This window comes from Zeus faber, assembly GCF_960531495.2.
Source record: "Zeus faber genome assembly, chromosome: 13".
In the NCBI taxonomy this organism is placed as follows: Eukaryota; Metazoa; Chordata; class Actinopteri; order Zeiformes; family Zeidae; genus Zeus; species Zeus faber.
Window position 1 is genome coordinate 17,168,502 of NC_137198.1, and position 17,257 is coordinate 17,185,758.

The 17,257-nt window shown below is 47.1% G+C and overlaps 1 protein-coding gene across 1 annotated transcript in view; it reads left to right on the forward strand.

Moving 5' to 3' along the window:
* Positions 1-14,008, forward strand: part of akt1 (v-akt murine thymoma viral oncogene homolog 1) — a 35,792-nt gene extending 21,784 nt beyond the window's left edge. Inside the window, exons 4-14 of the mRNA XM_080012568.1 lie at positions 523-634; positions 890-1,016; positions 1,586-1,717; positions 1,826-1,891; positions 2,435-2,503; positions 2,609-2,734; positions 5,429-5,557; positions 9,768-9,982; positions 10,487-10,574; positions 10,729-10,831; positions 12,017-14,008. Coding sequence (XP_079868694.1) covers positions 523-634; positions 890-1,016; positions 1,586-1,717; positions 1,826-1,891; positions 2,435-2,503; positions 2,609-2,734; positions 5,429-5,557; positions 9,768-9,982; positions 10,487-10,574; positions 10,729-10,831; positions 12,017-12,096 — 1,247 coding nt within the window. The 3' untranslated portion in view covers positions 12,097-14,008. The remainder of the gene's footprint in view (positions 1-522; positions 635-889; positions 1,017-1,585; positions 1,718-1,825; positions 1,892-2,434; positions 2,504-2,608; positions 2,735-5,428; positions 5,558-9,767; positions 9,983-10,486; positions 10,575-10,728; positions 10,832-12,016) is intronic.
* The last annotated feature ends 3,249 nt before the right edge of the window (positions 14,009-17,257 follow it).

The window sequence follows — 17,257 nt, forward strand, 5'->3', positions numbered from 1 at the left end:
CAAAATTGTGACAATTCAGTCCCAGATTATGATTTTTAGACAAATTAACAGAGAAATTTACCACGTCGACATCATTATTATTATTAGTAGTAGTAGTAGCAGTGTATTATAAAACGGGGTTTTGAAGGGACAGAATAGTCTTTAATCACAAAATTGTGTTATCCTACTATCCTAAATTGCTTTTCAGACAGTGTTCTAAAATCATTCTCTCTGACTCGTGGCAGATATCCTTCAATCGTTTCTAATGTACTTCATATATTTGATTTAGAAAATCCCATTAAGATAATTTAAAAAAAGCAAGCCTCGGATAACCCTCCTTCCTCCTCCTCCTCCTCCTCCTCCTCCTCCTCCTCCTCCTTTAAGGTACACCTGTTATTTTCCGGAGCGGCCGGCCGAGGCTCCAGCTCTGTCTGTTAGGGTGCTGATAAAGATAAATGGCTGTAACGGTGGGTCTGTGTCTCCTCTCTCTCCTCCCCTCCATAACCCCCCCCCCCCCCCCCCCCCCCCCCCGGCTGCGGTCAGAGTGCCAGCTGATGAACACGGAGCGGCCCAAGCCCAACACATTCATCATCCGCTGTCTGCAGTGGACCACTGTCATTGAGCGCACCTTCCATGTGGAGACCCCCGAGGAGAGGTACGGCAAGCCCCCACACCTCTCACACACTCTCTTGACCAAACGAGGGGCCTCGAAGTGGCGTGCGGGTGCTCGGAGGGCAAATCATTTGAGATGCCAAAAAGAGTTACGCTTCCGTGGTAGCCGTGCAGCAGTTGTTATCGGCTGAACTCTCACCTAAGATGCTTCCTGTTAATAAGGAGACACGGTAAAATAGACTGATCTTTCTGTTTGGACCCCTCTCTCTCTCTCTCTCTCTCTCTCTCTCTCTCTCAGGGAGGAATGGACCAAAGCCATCCAGGCAGTGGCTTTGGGCCTGCAGAAACAAGAGGAGGAGATGATGGACTCCTCTCCCGACCCCATGGACATGGAGGTCTACCTGACCAAACCCAGACACAAAGTGGTACGGCCCTTCCTCGCCGCACGCTCGATTCCGGGAGTCCTTTTGAGGAGACGTAGAAGTTCCTCTCCTACGCCTCACTTTTTCCTTTTCCGCTTTTACCCCCGGACACCTAATTGCACCCTAAGCCGCCCCACTTGACCGCGACTTTTCGTGGCCCTCTACACTTGCCTTTAGCCTTGACCCCTGGCTCCCTTCGCCTCCTTGCGGCCCCCACTCGCTTTCCCAACATCAGCCGTGAGTGGTTTAGCACCGGATAGGATGTCCGTCAGATTTCACCACCCCCACATGTGTTCTCCAAAGTCGTGACACCAGGGTCCAAGGCCACGGGATTCGATGTCCCCCGTGCAACCCTTTTCCGCATTCTCCCAAATACTGGGGTCGGGGGTTAACAGAGACGTGGCCGCATATAGGCCGCACCGTACGGTTGGAGATTCTGTGGCAGGGGAAATGGCGCCTTAAATGCCTCTGTGTTGTGAGCGGGGTTGTGTGTCTGGGCTAGTTAGAACACGGGTTGGTTAAGGCTTCTGTTTGTAAGCCGACACTGCTTTCTCTCCCCCCGGCTTTCGCAGACTATGCACGACTTTGAATACCTCAAACTCCTGGGAAAAGGCACTTTCGGCAAAGTCATTCTGGTAAAGGAGAAGGCCACGGGACGCTACTACGCCATGAAGATCCTGAAGAAGGAGGTGATCGTAGCGAAAGTGAGTGTTGGATAATACAATATGAGGGCGGGCGGGCGGGTTGATCAATGACTGGCGGTTGGTCACGGTGAGAACTGCAAAAACATTTTTTTTTCCCCCTTGTTTCAGGATGAAGTGGCTCACACACTAACAGAGAACAGAGTGCTCCAGAATTCCAAACATCCGTTCTTGACGGTAAGTAGCGCCCCTCCATGTACCTGATGCAGACCTTCCTTTAACCCCGCTCCACTCCAGTTCCAGGAAGATCCATTCAGGGCAAAAGTGTTGGGTTTGGGGGGTGGAGGGAGCTTTTATCGGGAAAAAAAAAAAAGGGGGGGGGGGGTTCAGAGAGCTTTGCTTACAAAAGCAGGGCCTCTAATGACAACACTGGAGCACTTTTTATCAATTAACTCGTTTTCTAAAAGTCTGAGCCTGAGCTCCATTAAACCACCCGGCCCCTAAGTGGTAGGTGGAGTCCATGGGTTGGTAATTTCAGACCGCATTGTGTCAAGTTACACCGACAAACGACACGCAGCGGTAGAGAAAACATACATCACCCTATCAATATGCCGCGCCGCCGCCGAATCTCCTTTCCCGCTCGTCCCGCACCGGGAACGCAGCGCCAGAGTCATGAGCAGCGACTTTTAAACCGTGCTCAGCGGCGGTGTGGCCGCTTTGACGAGAAAGCCCCGGCATTCCGTCTCACGTTATCTAAGCCCCTTTCTCCCCTCTCCACAGGGCCTGAAGTACTCCTTCCAGACACACGACCGCCTGTGCTTTGTCATGGAGTACGCCAACGGTGGCGAGGTAAAATCAACAAACAAAGAAATGTGGCGATCAATACCCGCTCCTATCGATCGAAACCGGACGGGCTGATTCGTGACTTGACCTTTTTTAAACTCTTTCCTCCAGCTTTTCTTCCACCTGTCCAGGGACCGGGTGTTCTCGGAGGAGCGGGCGCGGTTCTACGGGGCGGAGATCGTGTCGGCGCTGGACTACCTGCACGCCGAGAGGAATGTGGTCTATCGGGACTTAAAGGTGGATGTGGAACTTTTTTTTTTAATTTTTATTTTTTTGTCTCTTTTTTTTTTTTCCCCTCTCTGAACAGTTCCTCGCCGTCTCTCTCGTTCTCCTCACATTCCGACGTTTTTCATCTCTCCAGCGGAAGGATATAAATAGGGCTTGTCTGGAAGCTGAAGCTGTAGCAGCAGCAGCCCAAGGCTTATTGATCATATGCCCCCCCCCCCCCCGGACCTTGCTGCAGCTGGAGGGAGGCGCTGTCCAAACGCTGACTGCAGTTGGACAGAAATAGCCGCTGTCTCCCTTTGAACCGACATCTCCTACCTCCTCTTTCAAACACACACATACACACACACACACACACTGCGGCCCTGCTCAATTCCACCGTATCTGCGAGAATCACATTTAGTGAAAAATGAGAAAAGATTTAAAAAAAAAGGTATGGATTCTATCAGACACCAGACGCTGAAGATAGGTTTCCTCGGAGGATGGGTTCATAGATATCTGCTGAGTGATGGGAGAGGGTGGGGTTTAGGAGGATTAGCGGGGGAGCGGCGGTGTTGTTTCACTGGGCATCTGTAGCCGTACTGGGTTCAGCTGATGAAATCGTAGCAGCCCGGTCAGCACACTCTCTCTCTCTCTCTCTCTCTCTCTCTCTCTCTCTCTCTCTCTCTCTCTCTCTCTCTCTCTCTCTCTCCCCCCCGCCCCCCCCCCAACGCCCCCTTGGGTTTATGAGGCAGCCTCCCAGGCTGTTGGGGGTTCTTCTGAAAATGCCAGGGTAGCAGGATTGGAGGATGTGCTGACTCTGGCCAGGCGCTGCTGGCCACGTGTGAGGTACAGCTGCCAGGTGACTTTTACAGAGGGAGCGAGAGAGAAGTGTGGGGGGACGGGGGTGAGAAAGAGAGAGGACACACTGACATTAAAAGGCCGTGCAATGCCAAGTCATGACGATGTCATGTTAAACGCACTATCTGGCTCACCACATGTGCTGCGATGAAGTCCAAAATGGCCGTCTCGATCAGCTGCTGTTCCGCAGCTGCCGGTGCTTGTCGTTTCGCGAGCACCAGCTCGGTGTCTAGTGGCGGCACTGCCTTTCCGTCCTTACCTAGCCCGTCTCAGCCTTGGCCAGAGGATCCGAGCCCTGGAGTTGGACTTGTAGCTTCTATGAAATAAGAGTTTCTTTAAGATCGCCGCTCCATGGTCTTAACTTCCATCACCAACAGAGCCAATTATAGCTCTCCAAGGATGCATGACGCTTCATGGATCACCGTTGACACATCTGATAAACTATACTGGGAGTCAGTGTTGTGATTATTAAACTCGAATTTGATGTTTCAAAAATGGTTGGGAAAGTATTTGGACCTTTGAACTTCTTTAGCGTTCTTCAGCTTTTTTATGTTCCATGCTATTATTGTGGTTCTGAATGCAGCGCCTTTATCCCATATCCTACCTGATGCAGTGCTTGGTCAGCGTGGGACCTCGGATACTCTTTAACGGTCATCAGCCCTTATGCAAGGCTCTGCTGCCCACGTTTACCCAGAACCCCCTGAAACGCCTACCTTGACTGCAGAGAAGTACGTGTTTTTGATCTTGACGCAGAGCTCCTCAAGATTAGCCACGAGGCGAAGCCAAATCCGCTGGCTCGTTCCAGCACCATTGCGCTACGCAAGAGACTTTTTGCCTCCACGTCAAGCAGGTCTTTATGTCAGTGACAGGTTCCAGCTTCTTGAGATGCTTCCTATAACCAAGCCACCAGAGTGCTCCGCTCACTCCTTGCTGTCCCCGTCCTCGCATCGCCTGGGTTCTGCTGCCACGGCCGCCCCTCCCTCTCACCTCGTACACCCGGCCTGGCGCCCGTATGAGGGCTCGCCTTCACAAAACACCTCACCCACTCCGCTTCACCTTTCCTGGTCCCCTGGCGTCGCAGAGGTTTCTATCCCCCTTCCAGTATGTCCCTCATTTTAGATGAGCTCCACTCATCTGCTTTGACTCGTGATCATTTTTCAAAATGACAGGCCAGTTCCTTTTAGTTCACTTTTCCCGTTCAAAACAATATTTTGAAGGTGGTTGTTAAGGAATTCATAGTTAAATATTTTTGCTAAACGTCAATATCGGCAGCTTTGAGTAGAGCGCCCGAGCACGCGTCCCAATTCTGGCCTTGTTGTCTCGTCCCCAGGTTCGATTGAAGATTTAATAAAGAGAAGCTCCAGATTTCCCATCAGAATGTGGAGCCGTACACTGCGGCGCTGCCTTTTTTGGTGCTCTAGTTCAGACCAAGAGAGACGTCTTGGTGGAGCCCTTAGTTGAAAAACAAAAGTTGACCTTCCTTCTAACCATCCTGGCTCAGACCTTGTTCAACCACCTCTAATTATATGTTATATCTGCGGAATCTGTTAAAATGTTTTTTGAAGTCCTTATGGAAAATCTGCCTTTTATACAAAAAAAAACATTTTTCCATGTTTTTATGTTTTACATTTTATTCTATTTACACACTTGTTTTTTTTTTGTTTTTGTTTTTTTTTTGATCCAACTGTCATGAAGCACTTTGGTACCGTTGATCTCGCCGCTGTGTAATTAAAGTATTAGTTCCTGTGAGTACCTCTGCCAGCGGGGGCCTCCCCTCCTTGCACAGCGTCTCCATTTATCACTGTAGACACCGCATTTCCGACGTCTCGGACCTAATGCGCAGCCTCCTTTTATCTGTGTCCTCAGCTGGAAAACCTCATGCTGGACAAAGACGGACACATCAAGATCACAGACTTTGGGCTGTGCAAAGAGGGGATCAAAGATGGCGCCACCATGAAAACCTTCTGCGGGACACCCGAGTACCTGGCACCTGAGGTATTACCGCTTCACCACAACACCAATTTACTCTCAACTCCTGGGTCGCGTTTTCTTTTGTTGTTTTTTTCCATAACAATTCCTCGAAAGGAACACGTGGAGATTAACAAAGCATTTCAAGGGATTTTCAGAATCAGTTTATTCCGCCAAGTCATTTAATTATACTAGGAATTTGTTCTGATGAGGTTTGGCGCCTTCATTACAGACCCTTAGATTGAAAAAAATTAATAAAAATTAAATAAAATAGAATTAAAGGTTAAGTAAAAAAAAAAAAGTTAAATTGTTAACTATATACAAATATACCAAAAAAAAAAAAAGTTTCACGATGGTGTGCCGGAATGGCGACACACTTCAGACGAGTACGAGTATCTTACCATCGAAGCCAAAAACAAATGAGAAACTGGACCCGACCGTCACCAAATGACGGTCGGGGCTGTTTCCAGGAGACGGAACGTGACTGTCAGATCTCACAGATGCGTTTTTAAACTTGAGCGTCATTAAGTCGGCGCTGACCTTGGGTTTAATGACTCGGTACGTCTCTCCGAACAACATCTGGAAGATTAAGATGGAGAGGGCGATATCGCCGAGTAGTGAAATCACTGGAAAACAGCGAAGGAGCGTCAAGGAGCTTCAGCCATCGGGGAAGGGGAATCCGAAATGGATCTTCCAACACCTCCCTCCCCGTGTCAGGGGGGCGACTTGGTTCCGACATATTTTGAGTTCCGTTTTCTTTTTTCTACCGAATTGTTGAGGTGAAAATTTGACTTAAGATCCTACGATATTTATAAATACGATTGCAGCTGTACGTACTTGGTGAGTTTTTTGTTTTAGCCTACTGTCATTAAATAGACCTGTGATTACATTTTACATTACACCCTATTGCCAAAGTGATGAGAGTGAACAATAACGCGTTTTCGGACCAAATAGTTCTGGGGACTCCCTGAGGGGAACGAGGAACTGGTGAGGTCCCCCGGGAACAAAATACCTCCAAGGGCTTTATTTCTGGTCGCATTCGCACCACCAGTAGGAACTCTTGACGTGACGTCAGCCAACAGGGTTTCAGCAAAAATTCCGTGTTATATTTAGTCTGTAAACTTGATTTCACCTTATCAGTCCACTAAAATGTTTCTGAACAAATCTGAGAATCTGAGGATTCCAGAATCAAGGATCTCTTTTCAATAGAATAGGGAATAAAAAATCAAAGAGGGCTTGAAATATGAAATATGAAATATTGAAATATGGCAAACCGGAATTTGACTTTGGGTTCCACCAGAGTGTTAATACACAATTTTGGCAGAAAATTGAGGTTCCACTTCTGATGCCAAACTCAAATATTCTGCGATGCCAGTTTGTGGAGCGAGGGTTGAGAAACCGCTGCCTCGGTCCAAGGTTTGGCGTCTTTGGCCTTTTGAACGTTGAAAGGTCCCAAAAAAAACAAAACAAAATAAAAAATAAAAAAATGTTTTAGTTTTCCATTTGCCAACGGTCATTATGTGGGGGCTAAAAGTTGGACGTTGGGTCGGAGGAGGCACGGCGTGTGGACGACTGGGCAGCTGCTGCAAAATGTCTCCAGTTAATAAGTCTGTCTCCTATCGGCTGCTGGGGAGGGCGTGGCCGCTCCCTGTTGCGTGCAGGTATGACAAGTGTTGGAGGGGTCTGCGTAACCTGATACGTGTGTGTGTGTGTGTGTGTGTGTGTGTGTGTGTGTGTGTGTGTGTGTGTGTGTGTGTGACTGTGTGTGACTGTGTGTGACTGTGTGACTGTGTGTGCGTTTGCGCTCGCTGCCTTGCCTGTTGCCGTAAGAATGTTTTCCGGGAGAAGGGTGCCCGTGTTGACACAGTTGCCGGATCGTTGTTTTTAGCCTCCCATTTGGAATTTGCTGGGCGGGCGTTTGGGCACGGGGTGGGTGGATGGGGGTTTGGGGGGGGGGGGGGGGGGGGTTTACGGTGGAAGCGTCGCGCGAATCGTGAGGTTCCGCCGCTGGAGAAAAGGCCACGGCGTCTACAGCTGTTCTGCGGCGCGAGGACGCCTGGCCCCACCCGAGCGCTCATTAAACTTTGCAGACACAGTGCACTTCATGGGTGTCTCGCTCACATCTAGTCAGTTATGGCAAAAACTTAAAAAAAATATATATATAAATATATATTGTCATATTGTCATATATATTGTAAGAATTGTCACTTTGTCTGGTAGCATTCCCTTAGTATTTCTAATTAAAACGCCAAATTTAAAACCCTTTCACACAAAAGCCTCTACCTGCCAATGCCCCACATCTCTCCCCCTCCTCCGCCATCTACGGCGGCTCCCGCCTCCGATCGCGGGGAGAGAAAGGGAGAGGGCACCGGAGCCCTTCGGGGGGCTGTTGCTGTGGCAACAGGGGCACTGGCTCGGCCGGCGTCTACGGGAGCGCGAGCCAGGCAGTGTTACAGGTTGTTCTGCGGTAAACAATGACCTTGTTGTTTGTGCTGCTGCACAGGAATGCTATAACGTCTGGGAATATTCCACCCAGCGCGGCGAGGGGAGGGGGAGGCAAGCGAAAGGGAAGAAAAGAAGGGGGAGAGCGAGAGAGGGCAGAATGTCACTTTGCCACATTTGTATTTAAGTCGTTTGAAATCGGTATCGGCTGAGGAAATTGGCTTTTTCGGGAATATCTGAGGAAAAAGCTAAAAGTGGACTGGTTCAATCCCGTCTGTGAACAAGCGTCTATGATTAATGGCCGTCGGGGGCGAAACTTTGCGGAACTTTTTTTTTTTTTTTTTTTTCTTTTCCCCCCCTTCTTCTTTTCACCGCCAGAGCCTGAACCGTAGAGCTGTGGCAGCGGCGTGTTCCTTTGGGGCGATGTACCAGAGTCAGTTTTGGGGTTGGAGGGTCGGCGGCGGGTGGGTGGGGTGGGGAGGGGGGTCCTGGTTACGTGCATGAGGGATGAGCCTGGCTCCTGCGCTCCTGGCGGCTCCACAGCTGTGCTGCTCCGCTACATATATGGGGCAGCTGCGGGCCCAGCTGTCGTGCGGCGTGAATCACACGACAGCAGCGCTGGAAATAGAGAAGGCCGCGTAATCCTAGCACCACGCCGGCTTCACGTTACCCACCCCACCCTGCCCTCCTCCTCCGCCCTGACGCTGGCTCGCCACAGCGCCCGCCAGGCCGCGTGCCCGCACACACACACAAGTTTTGTTCCTTTTACGGACAACGCGAAAGCATCTGTTTTTTCCCCGTCTCGCTCTCTCTCTCTCTCTCTCTCTCTCTCTCTCCGTATCTAATGCTATTAATCCATCGCATCCTTTCCCTGCCTTCAGATTCTATTCTGAGATTCTATTCTGAATCGCCTCACATCACACTGCCAAGGGGTTTAAAAAAAAAAAAAAAAAAGGAAGCGCAAGCTGAAAGTGGGGGGGGGGGGGGGCGGGGAGCTCAAGCTGTTCTTTCCTTGTCTCGATTTCACCTTCAACATCCGCCCCGGCTGAGGTAGAATCCAGTACACGGCCGCCGGGACCTCGGGGGGCCACTGGGCTCCGGGCAACAGGTCGCTCCGCCGGTGCACGAGCGCCGGCGCGATGGAGGAAATTTATAAAAGTAGAATTTACGTTCGTCCTCCGTGTGTGGCCGCGATGATGGCGTGACGTGTACGGTTACTGTGCGTTTTGAGACGCCCGCGTGGCGCAACCGACTGCGCCGCTCGTCGGCGTCCGCGTCGGCGTCGGCGTGCGCGCGTGTGCACTGTAGCCCTCTGATGATTAAATATGCAGAGCTCCAGGGGAAACTCGATCCTGGCTCCTAATGTGAGATGTGAGTCAGTGTTGGCTTTGGCTGCCTCAACCACCCGGAGCGGGGTCGGGAAGGGGGGGGGGGGTCAACAGGGGTGGCTTCTCTTCTACTGATGATGAAATAAATATAAATGACGTTTAAATATTAGGGTTAAAGAAAAATCATTAGGAATGAAAATCCCAAACCATCCATTTGAAAACTGTAATGTGGATACGTGTTCAGGGTGTTACGCCATTTTCCACTTTAATGAAATACTTCGTTTCCTCGCACACTTTAATTTTCACGGCTTTTGTGGTATAAGTCAACAAGTAGAGCTTTTTCGATACGATTTTTGGTACAAAGGGTCAGGGTTCAATTTCGTATCAATTCGCTGCGTCACTCCCCTCCACTGAGCTGCTTGCGTGCCGTTGTAGGATCTCTTACCCTTTGACCCCGTCTCCCCCAGGTCCTGGAGGACAACGACTATGGCCGGGCGGTGGACTGGTGGGGCCTGGGGGTGGTGATGTACGAGATGATGTGCGGCCGCCTGCCCTTCTACAACCAGGACCACGAGAAGCTGTTCGAGCTCATCCTCATGGAGGACATCCGCTTCCCCAGGACGCTGGGGCCCGAGGGACGCTCGCTGCTCTCCGGCCTCCTCAAGAAGGACCCCAAGCAGAGGTGAGGGGGGCCTCCGTTTTCCTCACCTGGGGCATTTGCCAATTCATAAATGATATATTGGTGGACGTCCTCCATTATTATTGAGGTTAATTATTGAAGTTAAAAGGCAATTCAGCTTGTATTATATTGCCAATTTTTTGGGCGTTTTTTATTTTATTTTCAGGTTTATCTTTCTTTTAGATTTATTGTATATTATAATTTCTTATTTTCAGATGTTTGTTTATTGATATTTTGTTTATTTCTTTTGGTTTATTGTTAAGTTGTAGGTATATTGTAAATTGCCAATTTTTTCATGTTTATTGTAGATCTTGTAAGTTAATTGTACATTGCTTTACTTGCTTTGTTAGTATTATTGCCTATTTCCTGATTTGAGCTGCTGTGACACTGTCATTTCCCTCCGGAGATGAATCAAGTATCTATCTATTGGTCTATCCCTCAGTTTGGGACTTTTCGTTCTCCGAACACGACCTTAAAGGTTGTCCCTCTGGTCTCCTTGTTTTCCAGGTTAGGCGGAGGGCCAGACGACGCCAAGGAGATCATGCAGCACAAGTTCTTCGAGGGGATCGAATGGCAGGACGTCTATGAGAAGAAGGTCGGCGTTTGAATATTGTGTCGATGCCTTATGTTTAATTCCCATATTTTCCCCCCGAGACCTTGCGGATCGTCACCAGAGCCCCGACGGTTTGGCAGTGTGATGGATGGCACTGATGTGCACTGGCGCTCATGTGTCCCCTCCTCTCCAACAGCTGGTCCCGCCCTTTAAGCCCCAGGTCACCTCGGAGACGGACACCCGCTACTTTGACGAGGAGTTTACGGCACAGACCATAACCATAACGCCACCCGGACAAGGTAACACCAGCCTTCTTACCAGGTGCTTGAAGTGCTTGCATTTCTTCCTCAGAAATGTAAGTGCTGGAATACCTTGAAAATAGTCCCTTTTTTTGTGGTAGTGCTTGAAAAGTCCTTGGGGGAAAAAAACTCTGCAATCATTGAAAAGCTGTGCTATTCCCCCTGGTTTTGTTATTCAAATCTCAACGTAATAAAACATTTCCAGAATCGTTTTAACGACATAGGACAAATATAATCATTTTTTTACGTGATGTCTGGCATAATCTGAAAGTCCTTGAAACTGGAAAAAATTGTGCATAAAAAGTACTTGGAAGTCCTTTCATTTTGTAATGCCAGAATGAACCCTGGGTCCCACACACACGCAGAATACTGTATCTTACAGAACACTCACAAATAAGTGTTCTTAATCGATTGGACCTCAATGATTTGGGGTCTGAATACGACGCTAGGACTCACAAATGGATCCATTGTCTAAAGAAGTTAGAACCTCTGATAAATGACATGTTCAACTTGGAATTAACCCGAGCACGTATGAGGGGCTGGTTTATTATCATCCAGTTGTGCCTCGATGAGTTTTCACATGGAAAAAGCTCCAAAACTCTGTTTCATATTTGTATCTACTGTATGTATAAAACATTTTTTTTTAAAAAGACCTGATCTGGCAAAATCTGTTTTAGGAGGCGCACACACTCAAGAAAGCAAAATTCAGTCTTTCACATCAACACATCTTAACTCCTTGAATCAGGGCTAAGATGTTTTTCAGTATGCCTGAACAAAGAACATGAACTTGACCCCTGAAGGTTGACCCACTGGAAAAATAAAGCTTTCTTTTCTATTTCTATTATATTCATCAAATCAATTAATTTCTCACTTTTCACATCTGGCATGACACTTTGACATCTTTAGTTAGGTTGAACAAATTTATTCATTTAAGTAAAAAAAAAAATAAACCCCCAAAGAACTCTAGTTTTATCGGTTTATCCACGTCCTTTTGGAGTACTCTGCTCTCTAGTGGACAGCAGGTGTAACAACCACGACACGCCGCTTTCCACACGGTCCATCAATTGTATTTTCTCAACTTTAATAACTAAATTGCTGTTCGTGAGTCTGTTCGATAGCAGATGTACGTGTGCGACGATCAGTTCCTTCGTGATGAACGTCTTTTTTCCCCCCCTCTGCTCCCAGACGACAGTATGGAGTCCTTCGACAGCGAGCGGAGACCCCACTTCCCCCAGTTCTCCTACTCCGCCAGCGGGACGGCCTGACCCGGTCCGTAAACATTCCTCCGGTCCCCTCCACCCCCACCCGACTGCACTCTCTGAAAAAAAGACTGGGGCCGCCGCCGCCGCCGCTCCACCCTCCGGGCGGTGGATATAACTTTACAAAAAAAATCTGCGAGTTCTGCTTTACAGGAAGGCGGACGTACTAGACAATACAAAGAAAACTGTGGTTTTTGTGTGGCCTTTTTTGAAGATGTTTCCACGGCGAGAGTTTACACTACTCTACATTTTCTTGTTTATCTATCTTCTATGTTGTCCCCCCCGGCGTCCATGATTCATGAAATAGGGAAAACAAAGTTTTATGTATCATGCACAACTCAAAGACTCTTGCTGTGGATTTCGAAAAGGGTCTGTTCTTTTTTTTTTTTTTTTTTTTTTGTATTGAGTTCACCTTTGTAAAACAGGGAAATGAGCGTACTTTTGACCAAAATCAACGGGAACGGCGAGTGTTTTGTCTGTGTTATTTTAATAATAATAAGAACAAGAATCCTTCAGAGCTCAATGACGATAAAAATCCTGAAAGTTCATCGGAAATATTGTGGCTGGGGGGCGGGGTTCAAAATGAATGTAAGGTGTCAAAATAAAGCTTTGCCTTTCTGCATACGTACCGGTTGTAAAACAGTGATTGATCCAAGGCTGAAATCTAAATCTTGAAACAGAATAATTTGTCACTATTTTATACAGTATATATACACCCCCTATATAGGCAGTTAACACACAGGTTTTACTTCTTGAAATGACCACGCTCCATCCACCCTGACGACTTTGATTTAAAAAAAAACAAAAAAAAACGATTGTGCAATACGGTCTCACATGAGGAAACGTGGAAATACAAGCGAAAGCGGAGCCAGAGGGACAGAAGCTGGGAAGAGTTCAACAATATATATATATATTATTTGTTTTGATTCAGTTTCCCTGCTTTCCTGTCAAGACAAGTACACCAGTTACTCCCGAACAAAGCTCCCCCGGGAACTACATCCTACATCCGCCCCCACCCCGCCACACCTACTTCCTGGGTTCCTCCTCTGAGGCGGCCAGTCAGGTACCACGGTTCTGGCCGCCTCTGCCTCATCTTCCTGTCCGGTTCCCCTCCCAGTGCAGTATTGGGGCGTTTGTTTTAATTTTTTATTTTATTTGTTTAACTCTCAGTGCACTTACCGCAGCCTCAGCGAGGTCACTCTTAACACGACACACACACACACACTTCTTAAGGAATATTCAGCAAAAAATAACTGAAAACACACCAGGTCTTTATTGATTTAGTGCGGGGGGCTCTGACGTCACATGAATTCGACCGTGCCAATGATATGCACTTTGCAAGCCCCGAAAACGATTGTATTTGGAGTCTTTTTTTTTTTTTTTTTTGTACCAAATTGGCATATTTTTTTATGTAAATTAAATTGTGAATAGAATTAAGACCTGGATGACTTGTTTGAATTGAATCGTTATTTCCCGACAGACGGCGGAAGTGGAATCTGAAACCGTAAAAAAATATGTATCGATCGTTTGCGCTTTCTGGAACTGCAGTGGGTTTTTATTTTTTAAAAGATGACTGATAATCATTAAAGGTGCATCATACATCATTGAATGTAATGTTTTTTTTATTTTTATTTTTTTTCCTCTCACTTCAATTGTTTGCAAAGAAACCCTTTTTTTGTCAAGTTTTTGAATCTGATTGTTACTTTTCTCCTATGCACACTCGCCCTTTGCTGTTGCCCTCTGAAAATAGGGAAATGCATTTTATACTTTTTATTTTTTATTTCCACTTTTTGTACCTGCCCTCCTGTATTTCTGAGACTGAGGACACCAGCTTTAGTAAACAAATAATATAAACTTTGTACACTGTTTTTACTGTTTCAGTCTTTTCAAATTGATAAAATAAAAATGTCTTAACAAACGCCGTTTGGATTCCCCTTTTGTCATGTGACTCCAATTTTCTTTTTATTTTATTATTGCATGTGAGTTCTTTTCTTATCAGACTACAGTATATATAGAGTTTATTCTTATTTTCCATTATTTCTTCTTGTATATTTCCTTATGAGCACTTCACTGCACATTGTGTTGTACAATATAATTGTTAGATGTTCCCCTTGGAAAAATAACATTCTTCTCTACACAAAACACGTGTCATTGTATTTCCCCTAAACAGCCTAAGAGAGGATTGCAGGTAACACACCATTGGGAGATTTTGGACCACGATATCATCACTCACTCAATCCCCATCATCAGCAACAAGGTCCCTCCACTTCTTTCTGTCTTTGGTCATCTTCTCTATGTTCCCCCAGCTCTGTTGGTGTTCTTTCCATATTGTCCTCCCTCTCCTTCTTTTGCAGTCCAGGGTCCAGTGTAATACACTCTTGGGATTGCTTTGACGTCCATTCTGAGCACGTGCTCAATCCAGGTCCACCTACATCTTAGTATGGAGTGTGAAAACGGAAATACACTCCATACTCAGATGTAGGTTTTTAGCGGATTGACCCAGGTTTACAAAAAAACAAAAAAACCTGGGTCAACCCGCTAAAAATAGGCAATAGACACCTTTCCCATTGCTAGGAGAAGTGCCGTTTTTTTTCTGTGTCAACATCATGAACATGTTGGAAAAGGGGCGTGTCATGTTCCAGTGTGATTGGGAACAAAACAGAGGAGACAGCAACTTAAACAACGACATTAAACTGTAAAACTTGGAAAAAAAAAAAGTATTATGAGCCGTGCAGAAGAATTGGATCGTTCATGAACGACCCAACACTACAGTCGAAGCAGCATGGAAGCACCGGCGCACAGATACTTCGGCGGCGGGGAGCGTGGGGGTTCCCCGCCGTGCTCCCCGCGGTGGATCCCCACACTCACAACATTTCACGGTCGCCCGTGCCGGTGGGGAAAAAAGTCAATAACTTCTGATTTTGGATTCTAAATGGGATATGAAATGACGGAATGATACACGGATATTCCTGTCTATTTACGCGCCAGTCTCCGGAGGTGAAGGGTAAAGGGACCAAAACGAGCGGGTCGACCCCGGGGACCTGTTCACATCAGAGCCGATCAAAAGGTGGAGCTGATTAAAACCCGGGTCTATTGGCATTTGACCCGGGACTGAGACCCGGGTTTTTATTGTTGGTGTCGTCTTTGGCCAGAATATATGCAATATCTTATGTAGGCATGATGTGTGGAAGGTGCATAGTTTGTGACTGTCCTGCATGTTCTGTTGTTTTCCAGAACTCTGCACCGTAGAGCAATGTTGATTGTACGCAGCTTTGGTAGATCCGCAGTTTGGTCAGTGCTGTATTGGTTGGATGCCCACATTTGGAAAGCCTTATGAAGGTTGTGCACGCTTTGTTCTCCCCATGACCCGGTCTATGGTAAAGTTGAACAATAGTGCTGACATCCCGCATCCTTGGCGGACTCCAGATCCTGCCACAAAGCTGGTGATGTTCGCCCCCGCAGTGCAGGAAAAAGCCACGGTGGAACTTTTGGACGATGTCGACTATGTGGGCGGGGGGGGATGCAGTAGCTTCTTATGATATTCCAGAGGCCCACGGTGGATGCCGTCAAAAGGCCTTCTGGAAGTCGATGAAGTTTGCATACAGCCCTCTTTGCCATTCGCCGCACCGCTCGATGATGTTCCTGAGAGTGAAGATCCGGTCAACGCATCCCCTTGCCTTTCACGAGTCCAGCTTGTTCGTCTCTGATCAATGTCTACTGGTGTCTAATGAACTTGCAGAATATTTTTGCTGGGAACGGAGAGAAGTGCAATGCCCCTCCAGCTTACTTTAACGGGTCGCTCTGATGGTGGCTTCCCTTCCACCCAGCTGTCAGTGTATAGTGGAGGGAAGATGTTTGCGGCTAGTCCTGGCACCCGGGGACCATTCCTGAGTGATTTAATGGCTTTGATGATTTCTCTTTTTATTGGTTGGTTGATATTGATGTCCCGGTCTTCTGCAGCTTCTTGTGTTTCTATTGGCTGTGGCTCTGAAATGTTCTGTCCACCTTTCCTCCTGTTATTTTTCCTGTGGTGAGTTGTTGTCCTTATTTGTCTTTGATATGGTTATTGGTTCGGAGTTTTGTTCCGCATATCAGATTGGTGATTTTCCTTGTTGGTTATGGGAAGCTGCTTTATCTGCTGCGTTTGCCAGCTCCTTCAGGTAGGCTCTCTTGTCTCTCCTTACTATAATTTCTTAACCTGTCTGTTGGTATTTTGGTATTGGGCTTGTTGTTACTGTTTGAACCTGGAGGTTTTGGTGCTGTTTATTTGGATTTTAAAGTCTCTTCTTGTTTCAATAGTCTTCCATGTTTCATTACTGATCCATTCCCCACGTTGTTTCTCTTGTGCCCAATGGCTTTCTTGCTGGTTTCAACTTTATCTGCGCAGGATTTGCTGATGTCGATCTCATCCTCATCATCTTTCCATGCAGTATTGGAGAGGGCGTAATATCTATTCCGGGCTGGTATTGTGTATTTTTCCATTGTAGATGGGTCTTTCAGCATGCAGACATCAAATCTTGGGAGTTCCCTTGGGTGGTGGGCCTGCTCTTCCCAGCTTCAGTTTGATGTCTGCTGTCACGAGGCGGTGGTCACTGTAGACATCTGGTCTTTTCTATTTGGTGAGCGCCATGTCACTTTGTGGATGTTCTTGTGGGGGAAACAGAGTACCTAATAATACAATAACCATGTTGCTTGATAGGCAAAATGCAGCTCATCTCTCATCATTGTTGTTCATTACGCCACATCCATGTTTACCCTTTGCTCTCTCGTAGTTGCTGTTGTCCACGCCCACCTTTGCATTAGGTCACCGCAGACTACAAGAAGATCATGGGCAGGTCTCTGGACTTCAGATTGGAGGATGTTATAGAATAGGTTTTTTTGCCTCTTCTTTGGTGTCACCGGTGAAAGTACAGCACTGAATAATTTTACGTTTGGTACCTTGAATCTGGCTTTTATTATTCTGTTGTTGATGGGTTTTCCATTCAATGAGTGATTTCTCTGTCCCCTTTTAGAGAATAATGTCAACCCCTACATGATGCTGGCCATCATGCCGTCCAGAGTATAGGGCTGTTTCCCCAGTGTTTCGTGTGTTTTGAATGATCCCAAATCGGTCCCTATGGCGTCATTTATCCCAAGGATGTTGAGGTTGTAACGTCTCATTTCTTGG